This window comes from Microtus oregoni, unplaced genomic scaffold (assembly GCF_018167655.1).
Source record: "Microtus oregoni isolate MIOR12 unplaced genomic scaffold, Mior012 000002F_ref0000024, whole genome shotgun sequence".
Classification (NCBI taxonomy): Eukaryota; Metazoa; Chordata; class Mammalia; order Rodentia; family Cricetidae; genus Microtus; species Microtus oregoni.
This window is the reverse complement of record NW_024543061.1, coordinates 61,453,987-61,472,347: the sequence shown is the minus strand read 5'-3', so window position 1 is coordinate 61,472,347 and position 18,361 is coordinate 61,453,987. Positions and strand designations below refer to the sequence as shown.

Here is an 18,361-nt window from a genome sequence, read left to right as displayed (position 1 = left end):
TGAATTCATTCAAAACCTGAAGTATGGACACTGTGGATCATTCTCAGGACCATATAGAACAGAAGCAAACCCCATCTCTGAGAGAAAAATTTCTAAAACCAACATCCAAAGTCTGTGGCAAGTGAACTGCTTAGCATCATTAGCTATTAGCAGGACTGAGAACATTGACCTAGCACCAACTAATCGTTAGATCTCAGCAACCTCTGTTTTCCTACAGAGTGGCTCATTAGGGCAGGGCCTAAGAGCACAGAGACTAGCAAACAGAAAACTGGGTTCTTCAGTTCTATCAGTCCAATAAAGATCTCTGTGCTACTCGCTTTTCCCTCTTCCCAATGAATACAGAGCACCCCTGGCTTGTGATATGAACCACTCACAGTCAAACTTGAGTCTCTCTAGAGAGAATGAGAAGGTTCACCAAGGAGAAATGTTTCCCCTGACTCTATCCCCTTGGTTTTTTTGAAAGTATCTCACTAAATAAGCTTCTAAAGCATGACAATCCTGCTGTCTCAGTATCTCAAACAGTATGTGCCACCACATTTGGCTTAAAGAACTGCTGTTTGTCAATACTGAGTATTAAACATAGGGCCTCTTGCAGCATACTAAGCAAGTGCTCTACTACTGAACTAAATTTCCAGCGCTGAGAAGGATGCAACCCTAAGGGACAACAGACTCTTCACCAAACACTGACTTCAACAATATTCTACCTCACCTGGCAGAAGCTACTCAGAAGTCTGACACAGAAGCATTCCAAGTTCAAGGCCTACCTGTGCTTTAGATATTTTCAATGCCAGCCTAGGCAATGCAGAAAGACCCAGTCTCAAAATAAATAGTCAAAGAGAGAGAGGGCAGAGGCTAGAGAGAAGTTTCAAAGGTTAAGAGCACTGGCTGTTCTTCCAGATTCAACTCCCAACACCTACATGGCAGCGCACAAACATCTGTAACTCCAGTTTCATGGGATCCGGCAGATTTATCCCTCTTCCAAGGGTACCAGGCATGCATGTGGTCCACAGATATAAATGTAGGAGAAAACACACCTACACATAAACTAAAATGAAAATAAAATAGGTTATGGGACCTAGAAAGGCGGGTTCTGTGTGTAAAGAGATTTCCATAGAAGAATGAGAATCTCAATTTGAATCCTTAGCACCTATGTGAAAAACAAGGTGTGGTGTATTCCTGTAATTCCAGGGTCGGAAGGTAATAAAATGAGGATACCAGGGCTTGCTGGCCAGCTAATCTAGTCAATTTGAGGACTGCCATTTCAGTGAGACTCTGTTTCAAAAGCTAAAAGTAGTTGGGTGGTGGTGGCGTATGCCTTTAATCCCAGCCCTTAGGAGACAGAGGCAGGTGGATCTCTGTGAGAGTTCGAGGTCAGCCTGGTCTACAAGAGCTAGTTCCAGAACAGGCACCAAAGCTACAGAGAAATCCTGCCTCGAAAAAATAAAGAAAGAAAGAAAGAAAGAAAGAAAGAAGCCTTTAAAGGTTATTTTACTTGACATACACCTGTAATCTCAGCACTCAGAGGCAGGTGGATCTCTATGAGTTAAAGGCCAGCCTTGTCTATATAGAAAGTTCTAGGAAAGCCAAGGATATATAAAGAAACCCTATCTGGAAAAAAAAAAAGGAGAGAAAGAAAGAGAGATTAAGGTAGAGTGACTACAGAAGAACCAACACTGATCTCTGGCCTCCACAAACATGTACATCCACCAGCATACATGAATACCTTCACATACATACACATGTACACAGAAATACACTGCCTTTAAAAAGACTACTGGGTAAAAAAAAAGGGGAAGGGGGGGCTGGGTGTGGTGGGGACACACTCCTTTAGTCTCAGCACTAGTGAGGCAGTGGCAAGTGGATCTCTATGAGTTGCAAGGCCAGCCTGGTCTATATAATGAGTTTCAGGCCAGCCAGGACTATACAGTGAGACCCTACCTCAAAAAATAAAGATAAATAAAAATATTATTTTCTATTGCTAACTATGTAAATTAAGATGTGTAAGAATACATCAACATGTCTATGAAACCAGCAGTAGTATGTCTTTTCAAGTGTTAAGCAACTGTTTATGAATGATCTCCTATGACCAGAAAATTTCTCACATGATCAATACACTTAAAACTTAACTTTAGGCCAGGCATGGTGGCATATGCCTTCAATCCCAGCATTTCTGAGGCAGAGGCAGGCAGCTCTCCATGAGTTTGAGGACAGACTGATCTACAAAGACATCCAGGGCTGTTACACAGAGAAACCCTGTCTAAAAAAATCCCAAAAGAAACAAACAAAAAAAAAAGGTCCACAAAAGCCAGGTAGTGGTTACAAATGCCTTTAATCCCAGCATTTGAGAGGCAGAGAGAGATGAATCTCTGAGTTTGAAGCCAGCCAGGTCTACAGACTGAGTTCTATCTAGAACAACAGTAAAGGTTATACAAAGAAACCCTATCTCAAAAACCAACAACAGGGCTTAAGAGGCGGCTCAGAGGTTAAAAGTACTAGCTATTCCGTCCAGCGGTCCTCTGTTCAATTCTTAGCAATCACTTGATGGCTTACAAACACTTATAATGAGATCTAGTACCCTCTTCCGGCATGTAGGTATACAAACAGGCAGAACACTACATACACAATAAATAAATCTCCAGGGGGCCGGAGAGATGGCTCAGTGGTTAATAGCATTGCTGCTCTCCCAGAGGACCCAGTTCAATTCTCAGCACCCACGTAGCAGCTCACAACTGTTTGTAACTCCAGTTTCAGGGAATCTGACACCTTCATACCAAATGCACATAAAATAAAGTTAAATTTAAAAAAAAAAAAAGTTAAAAATGAAAACAAGAGGGCCATGGGGGCTCCTGAAGATAACTCACCAAGGAAGGTTCTTCTCACTAAACAAGCATGACAACCTGAGTTGTGTCCTTGGAAACACATGATAGAACTGACTTTCCAAATACATTCCATGGTAGACACACACATGCACGTGCACACACACACACGCACACAAAACTTTTAAATGGCCAATGCATATTGAAATACCTGAGACTTGACACGTCTTGTTCTCTTTGGCGGAATATTCATTCTTGTTCCCCGCTCTGGGGAAGGTTGCATATCAGTGCTAAGAACCTCAGTCTCAACTTTTTCTTTAATATCTAAATCAGGCATTTGTACACCCTAAAAGAGAAGGACACAAAAAGAGAGAAAATTCACTAATAAAATAAGTTCGAAAATGAGTGGAAAATTATCAATTTTTCAAAAAGTTCCTAACACTACATGAAATCAAATGACAATCCTGACCTCAAATTCAACTACAGGCTCAAAGCAATCTCTAATAAAGTCAACTTCTGTTTTGTTTTCAGAGTGTCTTTTGTATTCCATAAGGCACTAGAACTGGCCTGGAACTCCCATATAGCAGAGAATGAGTCTGAAGTTCTGATCCTCTAGGATTACAGGCATGCACCAACATAACAAGTTATGGATGGGCTTTGTATTTTTCAACATGCCCAGCAGGATTTCTTTTAGGGAATATTGAAAACAAACACTAAAATATATGTAAAAACGCAAACTGTTTAAAAATAATGAAAAGGAGCCGGGCAGTGATGGCGCACGCCTTTAATCCCAGTACTCGGGAGGCAGAGGCAGGCGGACCTCTGTGAGTTTGAGGCCAGCCTGATCTACAAGAGCTAGTTCCAGGATAGGCTCTAAAACTACAGAGAAACCCTATGTCAAAAAATCAATTATGGTTTTAAACAACCATATCAGGCAGATCTCAACTGCCTATGACTCCAGCTACTGAAGGATCCAACCTCTCTCACCTCTGTGGGCACCTGCACTCATTTGCACATACTCACATACAGATATACACAAACAGGATTGGAGATGGCTCAGCCATTAAAGGCTAGGTTCACAACCAAAATCAGACATGAAAAGACCTTTAAAAACAAAAGGACAGTATAGTACTGGTAATGGGGTAGACCTATAGAGTAGTTCCTTATGTGTGGAATTTGTTTCAAGCTTATAGTAGATGTTTGAAATTGTGGATAGTGCTGAATCCTATGTTTTTTCTGTATATTTACAATTAGAATAAACTTGAACTTGCAAAGTTTTCTTTTTTTAATTTTATGTGTGTAGAATGCTTTTTGCCTGTATATTTAATAGCACCACATGTGCTTCTGGTGCCCCTGAAGGCCAGAGAGGGTGCCAGATGATACTGGAGGTTCATACGGTTATAAGCTGCCCTGTAAGTGGCTAAGGACTGAAGGTGGGTCCTCTGCAGAGCAAATCTTTCTATGACTGTACCTCTTTCTGACCCCAAAACTTCAACTTGTAAATTAAGTACAGTAAGATAATGACTATAGCTGGGCAGTACAGGCACAGAGGAAAGCATATCTCTAAGTTTGAGGTCAGCCTGTACTATAGAAGGAATTCTAAGACAGCCAGGACTACACCTATCTTGAAAATACACATGAAACCTTGAAACCCTGTCTTGAAAACACAAAGACAGACAGACAGACAGACAGACACACACACACACACACACAGGCTATAAAAACAGAACTATAGTAATATAATAAAATTAAATGTGGCCTCTAGCATGGAAAGTTACTTATTGTACGTTAATTTGGAGGTTTTCTTTGGTGTAAACTGCCAGCATCACATTTTGGGGCTATTATCAAGTAAGATGCACACAAGCACCATGATAATTCCAACGGAAGATGAAATAAATAAAATGTCTCCTAACTAACTAAAAGGCAGAAATAAAAGAGAAAATTCATAACTAGGGCAAGAAGAAACAAGATTTGATCACACTATTCAAAATAAAATGTAAAGTGAGAGCCAGGCAGTGGTGGTGCACACCTTTAATCCCAGTACTTGGGAAGAATAGGCAGGTGGATCTTTATGAGTTTGAGGCCAGTCTGGTCTACACAGCAGGATAGCCTGAACTTCCAGGTCAGCCAGAAGTACACAGAGAAACCCTATCTTGAAAACTGCCCCACAAAAAAGGGAACTGCAATAACCCCATAATTCTTTGTGCTCCAGAGCAAGACACAGTCTCAAAAGAGTTACACACACACACACACACACACACACACACACACACCCCTAAAAGAAAGCAATGGAAAAGTAGATCTTCAAACAGACATCACTATAAAACTATAAAACAGCTATATTATCACAAAAATATTTACAAATAATATACCTGAAAGAATGTATTCAGAATAAATATCAAACCCTTACAAGTATACGGCAAACAGCTCAATTTTAATGGAAAAAAAGTTATGAGTAGACACTTCATGAAGATTATGTTAATGGAGAGGAGCTAGAGACGGCTCAGTGGTTCAGAGTACATGCTACTCTTGCAGAGGCCCTGAGTTCCGTTCCCAGCACCTATATGGTAGTTCACAACCCTCTGTAACTCCAGTTCCAGGGGATCTGACATTCTCTTCAGGTCTCCACATGCACCAGGCATGGTAAACATACAAACAGGCCAACACTACTATACATAAAATGTTTTTGTAATGTTTTAAAGAAGATTATGGAAATAGCTAATTTTTTTTTTTTTTTTTTTTTTTTTGGTTTTTCGAGACAGGGTTTCTCTGTGGCTTTGGAGCCTGTCCTGGAACTAGCTCTGTAGACCAGGCTGGTCTCTAACTCACAGAGATCCGCCTACCTCTGCCTTCCGAGTGCTGGGATTAAAGGCGTGCGCCACCATCGCCCGGCTAGAAATAGCTAATATGTAAAGATAAAAAATGCAGTGATATCACTGCTCTGAGAATGAAAATCAAAACTGCATCCAGAGACCACTACATATATATGAGAAAAGTTTTTAATCCAAAAAAGTCAACCATACCAAATGCTAGCTAGAACAAGGAGAATCCAAATGCCTCTACACTACTGGCGGAGGAATGTAACAGCACAGGAACTTTAGAAAACTTCTTGGCAATTTTTTAAAGAGTTAATCATACCACTAGGGAGATAATTCAGTCAGTAATGTAATACCTTTCAAGCAGAATGAACTGAATCTGATACCCAGAATCACCATTTACCAAAAAAAAGAAAAGAAAAAAAAAAAAAACCTTGCAGTTGGACAAGGTGAGAAGAAAGGGACAGATGACTACTTAGAAAGGAGAATAGGAGAATGAGAAAGAAGAACTTTCAAGGATACCAACCCCTCCTAAATTTAAAAGTTTAAAAAAGTTAAAATAAGTCAGAACTAAGCTAGAAGCTTTCTTAGGATTGGCTAGTTTCCACAGTGCTGGAAGGTGCTCTACAGGCTGCTGCAGAGACTTATCGTCAACAATCATACTCAGTATGAACCCTGCATGCTTCACTACCAATCTGCCAGACACGAGGGGCCTACTAGTATAGTATAATAGTGCAAGACTCATGCCTCGCTTGGAGGACACAGAAGGGAAGTCACCTTTGATATTATACAAATAATCAAAAGCCTATGGCTGGAAAGGTGTTAGACCCTACTGTAGAATTTACTGCTGTTATTTTGCTAAATGGTTAGGACATGCCTGTCAAGTTGCATTTTAAATGTTTATAATCACATATTATTGCTGCTATCTACTTTGATCAGAAAAGCTTCTTTTTGCAGTGTGTGTTGGTTTATGCACACTCATAACTGGTCAAACTACTGAGAATAAGAGGCTATTTAAGGCTCTGGCTCAAAAAGAAGCTCTGAAATGTCCACTTGAAGGTCTAGGCCACATTAGAAAAAATGTTGTGGCAAGGCAGAACAGCTCATACTTTTAATCCCTGTACTCAAGAAGAGGAGGCAGGTGGATCTCTATGAGCTGGAAGGCAATCTAGTCTACATAGTGAGTTCCAGGCCAGTCAAGGCTACACAGCAAGAGCTTGTCTTGAAAAAAATCAAAACAAAACAGACCAAAACAAAACCTTTTCATGAAATCATGAAGATTTTTCCTAAATATGATGACACCCTTCATTCCCATTATTCTTTACCCTGTAACACTAGAAATAGTTCTAATTTTTAAACCTTTTCTTCTCAAATTTTGGTGCTTAGAGAAAGCTACTTTCAATTTGCTATTATAAACGTTATCACTTACAGTGAATATCATTTGAAGTTTATACATGTCAAATTAAATTTATCCACTCTAAGAACAATGATGCATCTTACCATAAGGCTGACACCAGACTGAAAAAGTTCGTAAGGGTAGAGAATTCTTTCATAGTGTGACTTCAAAAGAGACCCAGTTCCTTTTCCTGGCAGATATCCCAAGCGGCTACCCACTTTAGACCATTTCTTCTCTTTGGTGACTATTTCAAAACCTCCTTTGCTGGCAACAATCTGAAAAAAAAAGGAATTCTTTAGGTAAAGATGTTAGTTTCAAGCATTCTAACTTCTATAACCTCAAAAGATAAAAGCTTTACCCCCAGAACAGCTGGTAGAGTATTTGTCTAGTATGCATGAAGCCCTGAGTTGATCCCCAGGACCTGAAAACCTGGGTGTGGTAGTAGACGTCTGTAATTCCAGCTCTCAGGAGCTAGAGGCACAAGGACTTTTGACTCAAGGTCATCTTTGACTATATAGTAAGTTGAAGACCAGACTGGGATACGTGAGAGCCTGACTTTAAAAATAAAAAAGTAGGTCAGCAAGACGGTTCAGCAAGTAGAATCTTGCTGACAAGCATGATAATATGAGTTCCATCCCTGGAACCCACATGGTTGAAGAACTAGTTACTACAAGGTACTTCCACAAACACTTCATGTACAAGATGAGCCTACATGTGCCTACAAACAAAATTAATGTTTTAATTTTTTTTTTTTTTCGAGACAGGGTTTCTCTGTAGCTTTGGAACCTGTCCTGGAACTAGCTCTTGTAGACCAGGCTGGTCTCGAACTCACAGAGATCCGCCTGCCTCTGCCTCCCAAGTGCTGGGATTAAAGGCGTGTGCCACCACCGCCCGGCAGTATTTAATAAATTTATACATTGTACATTACACAGAATGAAAAAAATACACTAAACTAAAAAACTAATCCCCCCCCCACCAAAAAGAAATCCCAACCAACAACAACAAAAAATTATTTTTGAAACAAGAACAACAAAAAATTATTTTTGAAACAAGCTATGAGGCTGGAAACATTTCCGTGGTTAAGAGAGCTCCCTGCTCTTACAGAAGAACAGAGTTTAGGTCCTAACACCCACACAAACACCTGTAAACTTTAACTGCTCTGGAGATCCAAAGCCCCCCTCTTTAGGACTCCACATGCACCTGAATGCACATGTGCATATACACAGAGACACACACACACACATAGATAAATGTGTATGTATGTATGTAAATATGTATACAGACACACACTAGGGAAGGCGGAATGTTATGGTTCCTTTAAGAGACAGGCCCCGCCCAATCCCCCCACCCCAGTCCATTGAAGCAGGCTTGCAGTCTTTCCTTTTCAGTCTCTCTCCCAAAGAGGTAGCTGCTGGTATGGCTCCTCTCCTCTCATCCCCCACTCCCCCGTCCCCCTTCTCCCTCCATCTCCCTGCCATAACCCACTAAATAAATATCCAATCTCACTCTGCAAGGTGTGCCTGCCTGGGACTCACTGCCTCTGGTAGCCCACAGGCTACTTGGAGAATAGCGCCATTTTATTTTTACCTTTACAGGGAGTATGCTCAAATTTTGAGCATACCAGTTATGTCTGCTTACCAAGCACTTAGGTAAGACAATCAGAGTTCAAGGCCAGCCTCAGCTATGCAGTAAATACCATACAGTTATAAGCTGTCATGTGGGTGCTGGAACTTGAACCTAGGTTCTCCGGAAAAGCAACCAGTGCTCTTAACCACTGAGTCACCTCTCCAACCTCCAAAAGAGAATTCTTTAAAGGAAAACTTTAGGGGCTAGAGAGATAGCACAGTGGTTATAATCAATTGCCATGCAATTGTGAGAACCTAAGTTAGCTACTAGGACCCATGTAATAAACTAGGTATGGTTTTAAGTGTACCTGTAACTCTAGTGCTGTGGAGAATAGAGAGAGACAGGAGGATTGCTAGAGCTTGCTGGCTTCTAGCCTAGTCAAAAAACTAAGTTCCAGGTTTAAGAACTTAAGTTTTCATTACCCTGCCCCAAAGGGATAAGGTAGTTGTTCTTAACCTTCCTAAGGCTGCAATTCTTTAATACAGTTCCTCATGCATTGACCCCCCCCCCAAATTATTCCATTGCTACTTCATTACTGCCAATTTTTTCATATCTGATATGCAAGTTATCCAGCATGTGACCAGTTATCTGGTGGTCATAACCCACAGAATGAGAAGCACTGGGGTAAGGCAAAAGGAGATGGCTTCAAAATGTACACAGGGACACACTGTCACACACACACAAAAAAGAAATTTTTATGAGCCAGGCATGTTTCTGTATTCCTATGTAAATTTGATGCCACTGAGGGCAGGGTTGGGGGACACAGTTCACTGGGCTCTCATCTGATCTCCACATATAAGCTATGTTGCATGTGTGTTTTTACACAAAGTCTGAGGCCAGCTTGTTCTAAAAAGAAAACCTGAGGTCAGCCATATAGGAAGATCCAGTCTCCAAGAAAGAATAAAGGATCTTTAAAAAATAAACAGCTGGGCGGTGGTGGCGCACGCCTACAATTCCAGTACTTGGGAGGCAGAGGCAGGCAGATCTCTGTGAGTTCAAGGCCAGCATGGACTATAAAGCAAGTTCCAGGACAGTCAAGGCTATTACACAAAGAAACCCTGTCTCAAAAAACAAAAAAAACAAACAAACAAAAAAAGCAGTAACAAAACAAAAAGATTACTTAAAATCCTTAATTTCATGAAATCACAAACCTTTGCTCAATTTCTTCATGGGAGGACCTGGCACAAATTAAGCATGTACTCACTACCACTGAGCTGTATTTCAGCTCCTGTTAAACTTCTAAGCCAAGTATTGGCCTCACCTTGCTTAAAGCATACAAATCCAGGATTTTTCTCTCCACCACGGGGATCTTCAATGTAGATCCTTGAAGTTCCCAAAACTTTGCCAGTTGATCCAAGAAGTCCAATCTCACTCTAGTCATTGCCTAAAATTATTAAAATACAGAAATCAAAAACACAGGGCTGGGGATAAAGCATGATGGTAGACTATTTGTCCAGCAACCTCAAGACCCTAGGTTCAATTCCCAGTACTGGGTAGAAGACAGAAAGAAAGCAAGGCCTGCAAGGAGGCTTAGCAGGTGAAAATGCCTGTCACCAAAGCCTGAGGACCTGAGTTCAACACTTAGAGCCCACAATAGAACAAGAGTAAATCTGAACTTCGGTTGCTTGACTGAGTTGTTAGGCTGTCTGAAAAGGTTTGGTAAACTGAATGTTTGCAGGCTTCGACACAGTAAACAGCCAACACAAGTGGAGTTTCTACTATGAAAACACAATGATAACTGAATAATGATAGAGTATATCAAGTTGACACTTCAAAACCTCACTGAATAACAGAAAGCCTGAAACCTTTTGTTTTCTTTGCCTCCAATTCAGAGAAAAGTATTAGTCCCTGAATTACTCCTACCTCAGGCCCACCTTCTTCCCCATCATCCTATATGTGGTGGCTGTCTCTCTTACTTTAAGCTATCTATTATTTTTAAAGATTTTTTTATGTTATGTGCATTGGTATTTTGCCTGCATATGTCTGCGTGAAGGTGTCAGATCCTCTAGAATTGGATTTACAGACAGCTGTGAGCCGCCATGTAGGTGCTGGAAATTGAACCAGGGACTTCTGGGACATTCTCTCCAGTCAAGCTATTCTTTACTAAGTTCTTTACTAGACGTTAAAAGAAAGCTTTGCCTTTCATTTAAGGTCCTGTTATGCTGGTTTTGGTTCATTTTCATTGTTGTTTTTAATGTGTATAGTGTACTATACCTACAGATACTAGAAAAGGACATCTGATTCCCCCTGGAATTGGAGTTCCAGAGGGTTGTACACCATCATGTGGATGCTGGGAATCCAACTCAGGGTCTCTGAAAGAGCCACAAGTGCTCTTATCCACTAAGTCATTGCTCCAGCCACTGTTATTCTGCTTCTTTCCAATGCTCTCCTACCTAAAGGCACAATCATGCTATACAGGCCCTTTGTCCTAATAAACTTCATTGCTAAAGAGTTTTTTATTTTGTCAGCTCCTTTCCAGAACTAACCACCGCTACCTCCATTTTTATACCTAACAATATGAAAATATCATAATGAAATCTATTATTTTGCATGCTATCTAATAAATTTAAGTTTGGAGCTGGGCATTATGGCAAAAGCCTTTTTTTGTAACCCCAGTAACCACAGGGGGCTGAAACAGGAGGATTGCCAAGAGTTCAAAGATAGCCTGGGTTACATAATAAGTTCTACACCAGATCACATTTGCTACAAAGAAAGACTAGCTTAAGAAGGTGAGCGAGTAGGGAAAGGGGCTAGGGGAAGTAGCTCAGCTAGTAGAGTGCTTGCCTAGCGTCTTGAAAGCCAGGGTTCTATCCCTACCATCATATAAACTGGGCACAGTGATACACACACAAAATGTAGAGGTAGGAAGACCAGGAGACACAGGTAGTCCTGGGCTATATATTAAGCTAACTGACATCTTGGGCTGTATGAGACCCTGTCTCAAAAGAAAGAAAGACAAACTTCCACTTCTCTAAAGGTTAAGCCTTGGATCTTATATTATGAAAATATGTGAACGCATTTAATTCCAGCACTCAGGAAGCAGAGGCAGGCAGACGTTTGTGAGTTGAAGGCCAGCCTGGTCTACAGAGCAAGTTCCAGAACAGTCAGGGATACACGAAGAACCCTGTCTTGGGGAAAAAAAAAAAAAAAAAAAAAAAGGTTTTCTATTATCCCAGTTAAGTGAAGAAAAAAAATGTAGAAACTACTTGAAAATGTCTTAAAAGACACTCTTCTCAAACATCAAGTAACAACCATTCTACTAAATTCCAGTTAACACGAGTTTTGGGACCTGTACATGAGCTTCTCAGAGTTCCACTTAAAATCCTAAGGTAGGCAATTAAAAGGCTGGAACTATAAAGGCATGGGAGAGCATGTGCTGAGTCTGTGTGAACCTGACACCTGTGTGAATCCCCAAACACCACCACCACAAGAGAAGAAACTAACAGAAGACAGGAATATTGGTCTGCTACTCACCTCAAGCTCATTCAGGCGCTGGACTCTGGGAGTGAAGCGGAAGGTTTTTACTTCACAAGCAAATGGAGGTTGCCAATCCTAAATGGAAAGAATTGTTCTGGTAATTTAGCATGGAGTTACCACAAATCATGGTGACAATACATTAGCATACATAAGTCTTCACTATAAAGACAGAAAGAGCAATATTCTTATAAAGTTTTCATTTTAATATTACTTGGAAAAGCAATTCACAAATCTTATCATCCCAAAATACAAAATTACTCTCTCCAAGGTTACCCGGGGAGAGAACACAATGAACTTGTCAAACACAAAAACACAAAACAATGTCCAATAAACACACAAGTTTACCAAGTAAAAAAAAAAAAAAAAAGCCAGGCCATGGTGACACACGCCTTTAATCCTAGGCAAAGGCAGGTGGATTTCTGTGAGTCTGAGGCCAGTCTGGTCTAGAAGAGCTAGTTACAGGGCAGCTAAGACATAAGAGAAACCCTGTCTGGGGGAAAAATAAAGAAAGAACCCAGTGGCTGGGTGTGGCACATGCCGATAATCTTAGTATCGCAGGAAGTAGAGCCTGGATCAAGAGTTCCAAGTCAGCCTAGACAACATGCATGGCTAGACCATCTCAATAACAACAACAAAAATCATCTCCATACTTGCTAGAAAAGAAAAACAGACTGCAAAATGTGCACATTTAAGAATTAATCAAAAATTGGTTCTACTCTCAATATGGCAGAGGGACCTAATTTAAACAATATCCAAATGACCCTGGTGCTGGTTGTCCAGCAGCAACTGGACAAGGTTTTCTACTGCATTGCTGGAGACTGAGCCCAGGGCTGTGAGGCACTCTCCTACTCCAGCATTACTGAGAAAGCACTGGTCTGATTAAGAAAGAAAAAACATTGAACTTGATCATATCAACCTCTCAGCAAACTAATTCCGCACGTCACAGGAATTATCTGCTTTCCTACCCTTAAAAAGTGAGGATAACTAACTTAAAGGCGAACTTGACTATAATATTACAACTCTTCCGTTCCTTCATCAAGAGATTTCAAGATTTCAACGTTTTCCTCCATGCCCATTATATTATTCCTAACCTCTACATCTAGGAAAATAGCGAATGTTCTTTTACCTGCCCAAGGATGGCTTTTCTAGTTGCCGTAGTAATTAGCTTGGGGGGTTCTAGTCTAGTGACATCATCATGGGGGGGGCAGGTACAGCTCGGATAACATGTCAAGAAACCCGAGTAGTGGCCTGCAAGGGTCTGATAAACTGGGCATTAGCAGGCTGGGACACGCGGAAGCACAATGGTTGTGCACGAGCGTTCGACGTGACACGCCGAACACCTGTGCACCGGGCGTTCGCCATGACGCGTCAAACACCTTTTCTAGAAAGGGCCTGAAGCCGTTTGTTATCCTCACCTCCAACCCAAACAACAGTACCCGTGCCCAAATGAGTTCCGGAAGGAAGAGGGCCCACACTACTTTCTCTCGCAGAGGCGACCTGAGAGCTAGGGAGATGATGGCTCGGTCGCGAGGGCCAAGCCCGACGACCTGAGCTCGAGCCCTGAGACCCACAAGGCAGGAGAGCATCGACTCCCACAAAATGTCCTCTGACCTCAGCGCGCGCGCGCACCCACGCGAAAAAAAATGTAAAAAAGTGGACGTGAAACTCCATAGGAAACCAAGGCAAACCATCCTCAAACGGAGCCTCGGAGTACCAAAAAAAAAAAAAATTGAGGCAGGGCTACACGGAAGCACGGTAGAACGGAAACGGGAAAAGCTGCGGACCCGGCCGCCCCCCCCCCACCTCGCCCCTCTCCCGCCCCCCGACTCCGCTACCTTGGGGGGACGGATCTTGCAGATGCCAGTTTTCTCAGCCAAAGGGCGGATGCGGCCTATGAAACTGAGAGGGTCTGAGAACTCCTCCCAGCTGGGCTCGAAGACCGGGCACTCCGGCGGCGGCACGAACTCCGCCGCGTAGCCCCCTGGGCCCACGGCCGCCATGGCAATAGCCAGGGGGGCCCCGAGGTGCGCGAGCGGGGAGAGGCGGGCGGACGGTCACCAAGCCCTCTCACGTCCCCTCACAGGGGCCGCAGAGCATCTTCTCAGGAGAGAACCGTCTCTCACACAAGACCCAGGAGCGCTTCCTCCAGCTCGTTTGTTATTGTTTCCTTCAGGGCTTTTCCTCTCAGGGCCAGGACGCTCCCGGAAGTTAACGTACTGCCAAATCCGTCCGCCACCGCAGGAAACAGAATCCCGCCGCCGCGACTCCTAGTCGGGTCCTCTCTCCGTCCTCCCTTTCGCGACAGCCCGGCGTGGCTTCTTCTCCGCTTGCCCGCCAAGGTTCCGTGCCCTCCGTCCACTCGGGGTGCGTGGCCTCTGAAGGCTCCGCGAGGAGAGGCGGCGGAGACTGTGACGCTCTCCCGCAAGGTGGAACACGCTCTTCCGGCGCGCGGAGGAATGTGTAATACCTCAGAGAGCAGAGGTTCTGTTTCCGGTGAGGAGGTTCCTTTTCCTCTTTGTGTCGGGGACACGAAAACAAAGTGGGCCGTGGTGTCGTCGGCCTTGCCTGGCCTCCCGGCCCCGTTCTTAACACAGTTCCCGTGTCTCTAGTCTGTCTTCCAAACGCTAGTCTTTTACCACTGACCTAACATGGTCTCTTTGATCCGGGGCCCTAGCTTCTCCACGACCGGTTGGTTCCAGCGCATCTCCGTCCTCACACCGCAGGCCTTGCCGCCAGCTGCGGATAGCTTTTCCTCACCACACAGGGACCCGCTAGCTCCTGGCCTTGCTTTTCTACCTGTTGGCAATTATCCTCCAACCGTCTTACATGAGAAGAACGACCTGGAAATACCAGCTCTGCTAACGCTGCTAACTTTCCAGTCACCTTTTTTGTCAGAAACCTCTAGGTGTAAGGCCGGGCATGATTGCAACCCTGTCTCAAAAATAAATAAATAAATAAATAAATAAATAAATAAATAAATTGTAACCCTGTCTCAAAAATAGATAGATAGATTGCAACCCTGTCTCAAAAATAAATAAATAAATTGTAACCCTGTCTCAAAAATAAATAAATAGATAAATAAATAAAGTCACGTTGCTGGTATACACTCCCACAATTCCTTTACACGTTTAAGAGTTTATAAGCTTGCCTCAACAAGAAAAACCCCTGTGTGGTAGCACAGGACTATAAACTCAACACTGGGCAGAGCTACAGAAAGAGCACCATGACGTCAAGGCCCTCCCGGGATACATGCTGAAGTCCAGCTCAGTCAGTACGTGGCCAGGGTCAGAACAATGGCTCAGCTGGTCAGGACAGTTGCTACCAAGCCTGAAAACCTGAGTTTGATTTCTGGAACCCACATGCTTGAAGGAGAACTCCTGAAAGATGTCCTCTGACCTTCACACAGGTCCATACATATACATACTCACACATTAAATAAGTGAAAGAAAAAAGAGACTAATGGTAAAAATCCTTTCTCAAAAAGAAAAAGGGGTCGGGTGGAGGCAGAGGCAAGTGGATCTCTGTGAGTTCGAGGTCAGCCTGGTCTACAAGAGCTAGTTCCAAGACAGCTAGGCCTGTTAATGGGGTGGGGGGGAGGGGGGAGAAAGAAAGGGATAAGGACTTATTCTGCTAGTCAGCAGACTGGCCCACCTTCTCAAGAAGGTTGGAATATGATCTCTTTAGTTTATTCGCTTTCTTTTCTGGTACTAGAAATTGAACCCAAGTCTTTGAACATATTAGGCAAATATGCCCATGAGATTAACTCCAGTCTAGTCTCTATTTCTTGCTTTAAAAAAAAAAAGTGGCCTGGAGAGATGGCTCAGAGGTTAAGAGCACTTACTGCTCTTTCACAGGTCGTGAGTTCAATTCCCAGCAACCACATGGTGGCTCACAATCATCAGTAATAAGATCTGGTGCCCTGTTCTGGCCCGAAGGCATGCATGCAGGAAAAATAAAGTAAAATAAATAAAAATAAAGCGATGTACAAACAGATGTGGACACAGGAAAGTATGACATTGTATGCAAGTAATAATCTATAACAGTTATACCCAGATCACGGAGTTGCCAAAAAACCAACTAGAAGACGGAGTTCTGTGTATAAAAACAAAGAGCCTTCATTCTTACTCAAGTTCAAACTCGGACTCTCCCTGTGTCCAATGTGTTGTTGTGATTTAACAACCCGGATCTCAGTTAGGATGGGGTTTTATAGTAGCAGAAGCTGGGATGAGGGGTTTCTAAGGTTCAGGACCCCTAATTGGCTGCCATTTGTGTAGGGGTGGCCTGGTGAAAAGTGATGGGTGTGTGCTGGCAGGTGATCCTATCTACAATGGTTAGAATGTTAGAAATTTCCTTTGGATGGTCTGTTCCTGGTTGGTGCCTGGGTGGTCTCAGTTTGTGGTCTTTCTTGGAACCAGATATTGCCTTAGGGTAAACTACTAAGACTCTGACCTCTACTGAGCTTGTCATGGCTGGGTCCTACAATAACAAGATTTAAGATTGTTTCATACTTAATCTGGAAAGTCAAACAATACGCATAAAAAAGAAAGAAATAGTGGAATTCAAAATTTAAAAGTCATCAAAATAATGTTTTCGTTAAGCATGCACTCAAAATACCTGGTTAGTGAGGTGGGACTCCTAGATTTGGTCCCCAGCACCACGTAAACCAGTGGTACAAGAGAATACCTGTTAACATGGCACTAGAAACAGGCCAGACAGTGGTGGCACACGCCTTTAATCCCAGCACGTTGGGAAGCAGAGGTGGGTGGATCTTTACTAGTTCAAGGCCAGCCTGGTCTACAAAAGCTAGTTCCAGGACAGGCCCCAAAACCCTGTCTCGAATGTCAGTGTCAAATAGGGCTGTTTGATTTCACAATACTAGGAATTGAATTGAGGACTTCCCATATGCAATGAAGAAATTGTTACTTTTGTGTCTGTGTGTATGCTGGGTATTTGCCTTGCATTCCAGAGTTTGGGAGGTAGATGCAGGAGGATCTCTGTGAGTTCTAGGCTAGCCTGGTCTTATTATAGCAACTTCAAAACTAGCCTGGCTACACAGTGAGACCCTTCCTCAAAAACAAAACAAAACAAAAAACCCAAACAACACAAAAACAAAAGCACACACACACACACACAAACACAGAGAGAGAGAGAGAGAGAGAGCGCCAGGCATCTGCAAGGCATAGGCAGGCAGATCTATGTGAGTTTGAGATCAGATTGGTCTACATAGCAAGTTCTAGGACAGGGATAGACAAAGAAACCCTTTTTAAAAACAAACAAAAAGTCATAGCCCATCACCCGTGATCCAAAACACATTTTAATGGTTATTTGCTTGTTTGCTCATTGATTGGCTAGAAACTGGGACTGAACTTAGGGTTTCAGGAATGATGAATACCGAATAGTAAACAAGTATTCTGCCTCTGAACTGTACTCTTCACTCCAGCCTGACTCCAAGAATTTCACAAGGACTAATCAAAAGACTAATAGAGATGAAAAACTATAACCCTTCCCTTTATCCCTTCCTGTGGCATGAATTAAAAAAACAATGTCATTTGAAATATCACACTGAAAATGTGTAGCTTCACTTACCAGTGAATCATTGTGAAAGACTTTGGGGCACCTTAGCATTACTGCACCCCTCTTCCTGGGAACCAGGACCCTGGTAACCAACCACACGTGCACTGGAGCTTTGAGTACTTTCCATCCCCATTGTAGTCTTTCTTCAATAGACCCGGACCCTGGAACTGGGGTGAGACAACCTGCAGGTGTTCCTCCTTGTAATCGCCATAACATTGATCAAGTAGAGTTAGCTGACCGTTGAATGAACTAGTCAAAATAGTTGACAAATGATTTCTGGACCTTCCCTTTGATTCTGTATTACCCCCTCCCTGATTTTGTGGGTTTTTTTCCTTTAAAAGAGTTTGTAATAGACAAAGCAGGGGTCCTTCTCCTCTCAAGGCTGAGGGACCTCTGCCGTGGCAGAATAAAAATTCCTCTTGATATTGCATCAACCGTGCTGAGGATGTCTCTTGGAGCGACCTCCTCCTTGGTGGGGCTTTAGGGCCCAACAATTGAACTTGACATGGACATGAAAGCTTCAAATTTTAAGCTTTCTAAAGTTTAAGGCAATGCTACCATATAGTGGGACTTCTATTATTTTGGTTTTTTGGAGGGCCGGCCACCCATCTCCCAAATAAATCACACATGAAGAAGGACTTATTCTTAGTTATAAA

General features: G+C 42.7%; 1 protein-coding gene across 1 annotated transcript in view; it reads right to left on the bottom strand.

Moving 5' to 3' along the window:
- Kdm5a (lysine demethylase 5A) overlaps positions 1 to 14,521 on the bottom strand; it is an 83,641-nt gene extending 69,120 nt beyond the window's left edge. Inside the window, exons 1-5 of the mRNA XM_041679497.1 lie at positions 13,967 to 14,521; positions 12,129 to 12,206; positions 9,916 to 10,038; positions 7,133 to 7,303; positions 3,028 to 3,162 (exon numbers count right to left, since the gene is read on the bottom strand). Coding sequence (XP_041535431.1) covers positions 3,028 to 3,162; positions 7,133 to 7,303; positions 9,916 to 10,038; positions 12,129 to 12,206; positions 13,967 to 14,131 — 672 coding nt within the window. The 5' untranslated portion in view covers positions 14,132 to 14,521. The remainder of the gene's footprint in view (positions 1 to 3,027; positions 3,163 to 7,132; positions 7,304 to 9,915; positions 10,039 to 12,128; positions 12,207 to 13,966) is intronic.
- Positions 14,522 to 18,361: the final 3,840 nt, after the last annotated feature.